Genomic DNA, 4,258 nt, shown 5'->3' with positions numbered 1-4,258 from the left:
ACTAAGGTGGTTTTTAACGTCCTTGACTACTCTTACGGGTCGGCCCAATTATGAGGGCTTTATTATAAAGTTATTTTTTAGATTTATTTATAATATTAAAAAAGAACAAAAATTACTAAAATATTACAAAAAGAATACGGCAAGGTTTGACACTTAACTTCATTTGTTTGGTGGTCAACAGGACTACTTCATAGGTAAAACAGATAGTCCGCAGACGGTAGTGATGTTTCTGTTTTTAGATATTACGAAAAATAAGGCAAAATTTAGAAAGTCCATAGGGCTACCATAAAACATTTTCAAGTAGTCCTTTCCAAAATTAGGGTGGCACAGGACTACCGGACTACTGTTAGTGTCGATCCCTGAATTATTAAACAGTGAATTAAATACATTAGTCAAATTTGATAATAAAGAATTATTGCAGATTTTAAAACTAACAGTGAATCGTAAATAAGTACGTGATTTAAAAATAATGTAATAATATAGGTGATTTATGGGTAAAAATAATGAGGGAAAAAATAAAAAATGAAATGGCAATTAAGCAGTTTTTCAATGTCTTGTTTGTTATGTTTTTTTTTTTTGTATTTTTGTTTTGTTTTTTTTGGTTTTTTTTATAAGTGCAATATGCCTGAAGGGCAAATTTTACAATATCTTTGAATTGCTTGGAGGTTGTCATTATCAAATTATAAAGTGACAATTATTTTTGCTCGCATTTTGACACCATTGTCTCTTTATTCTTTCAGCGAAAGGATATTTTTTGACACTTGTAAGTGATTTTTATCAAATTAATTAGTAATTAAATTGAGTAATTTTACCTTCTCGAGTATATATAAAGAGTGTTACAGACACGGAGATGATAATTAGATCTACTAGTACATGTTAAGGTATGTAATAATCAGGTTGATTTTGTTAAAAATTTTAAGTTATTTAAATGTATTATCACATGTTTATTTCTTAAAAGGGTAGGTCATACATTGCTTTAACTTTGGGCATCTTGTTCAGACATCTTGCAGAAATGTGTATAGACATTAAATTTTTCGACGATGGTGAAAAAAAATCTTTATGATTAAAATTTTGACATATGCATTTATTTAAACCCCCTTTTCATTGGGTATTTTCTTTGAAAATGTATTGGCAGACAACAATAAAAACGGTTCGGTAACACAATTTTTCTACCAGAGTGCTAAAGTACATGCATGTCGGTACTTATTTGTGTTATAAGGCTCGATTTGCATCCCCCTTTTTCTTTGAACAGGCTTGGATTGAAAGTGTACAGAATAAGGGCCAATGAAATATATCTATATTTATCCAATCAGAATACAGTCATTTAAAAATTATAACCAATTACAAGGCTAGATTTTGATCCAATAAACATATATTTCTTTTACATTAACTATCCAATAGAAATCGCCGTCTCACCCTGACGTTGTACTCAGTATACATCATTACGTATTCACAAGTTGTTTAGTTGATAAAAATTGCGGTAAATTGCAAAACTACCTCGAAGGTAAGAGACGTGAAGTGTTTAAGTTGATCATGATTATGATAAAACAGTGTATTTACTTTCCAGTCAGTTGTCCACCAAGATGAAAAAGTTCTAACAATGAAACTATATTAGAAAAGAACAAACAATCGAGGAAAGCAGTATTCACATTTTCTTGGTCGCCATTTTATTTGTTATGGTTCGAATGAAATATTAGTATTGTGATATTTTTTAGTACTTACAGGAAGACAACACAAGTAAAGTATGTATTTCGTAATTATGTGAAATACGTTATAAATCTGTAGTATAACTTCCCTTTTTTGCAAATGGGCATACGATTGAAACCGGTGTTATTCTTGGTTCTATTTTTAGAACAAAGGGACTGTCCCGCCAAGTGTTTACTTACAAGAAATCCAGGCAGTTAAAATGTACTTAGTCTTACACATTCTAAATATCTGAAAATGCAAATCTATTCATACTTATTTTCTATAAGTATTCTTCACAATAGGTCAGTAACAACTTCTCAGTTTTTCAGAAATGATTACTTAATACTTGTTTGTTACAGTGAAGTACACGAAAAACTTAAATGGGAGGGAATATTTGAAAATGGAAAAGTTTTTGATCAATTTAAAAACAAATGAAAAGATAGTTGAAGAAAGGCAGAAGGTAGTCAAATTCAAGATAAAGCAGATGATAGTACAGAAAAAAAACAACAAAAAATGTGGCTAGTTGAAGTTATATTTGGCTAGCAAGATCAATATTCCATTAGCCAGAATGGCAAGTTGGGGAAATAATGGTTTCTCACACTGCATTTTAAGAAAAAAATGAAAAGTACTGAGTATTGATATGACATTATTGAGAATTAATTTTAAAAACTCCACATGTATCTATATAGTTAAATTGTGTGGCGGTCATATTTTCTTTGAGAATCTGAACTGGTGATGGCTTTACTGACAACTAACTTTCAAATCGTATCATGCCATTGTATACAATTATTTAATTGAGCTTACATGATGCTTACAGGTTATAAGCAATGGCTAGAACAAAGCAGACAGCTAGAAAATCTACTGGAGGTAAAGCTCCCAGAAAACAGTTGGCCACTAAGGCAGCTAGAAAAAGTGCACCTTCTACAGGTGGTGTCAAGAAGCCCCATCGTTACAGACCAGGTACTGTAGCTTTGAGAGAAATTAGAAGATACCAGAAATCAACAGAATTGCTGATCAGAAAACTCCCTTTCCAACGTCTCGTCAGAGAAATTGCTCAGGACTTCAAAACAGATTTGAGATTTCAAAGTGCAGCTATTGGAGCTCTGCAGGCATGTATAATTCCATAAGTATTTGTGAATTAAATGGTCATGTATGGTTTTTTTAGTGCCACAATTTGCATGAATTGTGACATTATACTGACTTGCATGTACATAGCTGGAAGTATGACAGTGCAGTTTAGATTTACATGAAAAATACAACAGTGTAACAGTTGGAGAGTTTTTTTAGTGTTTACTGTACTCCGCATCACACATTTCCAAATTTAAAATAAAACTTGGTCTACAGTTGAATTAAAATGTGTTAAATAACTTGCTCATTCGAATAGTAAAACGGCTGCTCCGTAAAATGCAAATTGTTGAAATCTGTTGTGATTTGTTACCAAGACAATTTTCAGTTGTTGGTAGTTTTGCAAAAAAAAAAAAAAAATTACTGCCTTAATTTGTGGAAGCTATCATACCTACTAAGGACTTGTTTATTTTATTTTCAAATTCATGAAAAATTACTGTTAAGCCAACAGATTTTTTTTTTAAATACATCTATCAGATTTTTGTCAACAATTGGCACTATTACTTTTTCTCAAACATTTGTCTCGGCAATGCTTAATTGTTTTAATATGGCTTGTGAAAATGTTTTTATGTATTATTTACAGGAAGCAAGTGAAGCTTACTTGGTAGGATTGTTTGAAGACACTAACTTGTGTGCTATTCATGCTAAGAGAGTGACCATTATGCCCAAGGACATTCAGTTGGCCAGAAGAATCCGAGGGGAGAGAGCATAGTGTACTCATATCATCATTGTGACATTTGACATGTTTTTATGTTTTTTTTACAGATAATAGTTTTCAACAAAGTATTTTTTATGAAAAATCATGATGCCTGTCTGTTGACAGTTGGACATTAATTTTAACTTTTTACTTCATTCTTTTTGTGTGTATTATTTATTCCAATTCGTTTCCAAAATTAGACATTTGAACCATTTAAAACTCTTGTACAAAAGTTTTAGTGCATCTCTCTCATGTTGTAATTCAGGAATAAATGTAGTCTCAATTTTATTTCTTGTGTGTTCATTCAACTTGTGTGACTAGTATGCTGTTGGTTTTCACAGAACTCTTGTACAAAAGAAAAGAAGCGACTTGTAGTGATTATTATGATGTTTGTTTACTTGAATGTTTTATAAAACAAAAATAGAACAGGGGTCAGACAGTTTTACCAAAACTGCTAGGTTAGTAAACTTGTGAATTTATTGCCATTGAAAGACAAAATTTAATCAGGTGACCAATTTAGGCTCCTGGGAGCCTACATTTTTTTTTTTTTTTAAATCACAAAAAAATTTCAGTTGTATCATGATGTCAAAGTCGGTAGACAATGTACACTTATGGTCATTTACGTGTGGATAAGTGTATAAATCTTTTTTTGCCTCGAGGTAGATTGGGGTGCGACTTGAACCATTTAGTGAGAAGAAACCAGCTTTTTAGCTTGCCTGGCCAAAAGCTATTTGAGTTATTGCCATCACT

The 4,258-nt window shown here is 31.6% G+C and overlaps 1 protein-coding gene across 2 annotated transcripts; it reads left to right on the top strand.

Moving 5' to 3' along the window:
• The first annotated feature begins 1,368 nt into the window (after positions 1–1,368).
• On the top strand, positions 1,369–3,796 carry LOC148618429 (histone H3.3A). Of its 2 annotated transcripts, none has more exons than XM_088577342.1 (3): positions 1,369–1,504; positions 2,504–2,799; positions 3,399–3,796. In XM_088577342.1, exons 2-3 carry the CDS (start codon positions 2,514–2,516, stop codon positions 3,521–3,523), a joined length of 411 nt encoding a protein of 136 aa, XP_088433468.1. In that variant the 5' UTR covers positions 1,369–1,504; positions 2,504–2,513; the 3' UTR covers positions 3,524–3,796. The 2 variants fall into 2 exon arrangements, with proteins under 2 accessions (XP_088433468.1, XP_088433467.1); XM_088577341.1 differs by having other exon boundaries at positions 1,370–1,504; positions 2,504–2,795; positions 3,395–3,796.
• The last annotated feature ends 462 nt before the right edge of the window (positions 3,797–4,258 follow it).

Source organism: Perna viridis, chromosome 4 (genome assembly GCF_037379345.1).
Source record: "Perna viridis isolate PV_CMFRI_1.1 ecotype Kerala chromosome 4, ASM3737934v1, whole genome shotgun sequence".
Classification (NCBI taxonomy): Eukaryota; Metazoa; Mollusca; class Bivalvia; order Mytilida; family Mytilidae; genus Perna; species Perna viridis.
This window is presented reverse-complemented; position numbering and strand designations above follow the sequence as displayed.

Bases quoted from the DNA above. Each gene is read 5' to 3' on its own strand.
- LOC148618429 (XM_088577342.1), top strand. From the start codon at position 2,514: ATGGCTAGAACAAAGCAGACAGCTAGAAAATCTACTGGAGGTAAAGCT. The intron at 2,800-3,398 runs GTATAATTCCAT...ATTTACAGGAAG, and splicing joins TATTGGAGCTCTGCAGGCAT to CAAGTGAAGCTTACTTGGTA.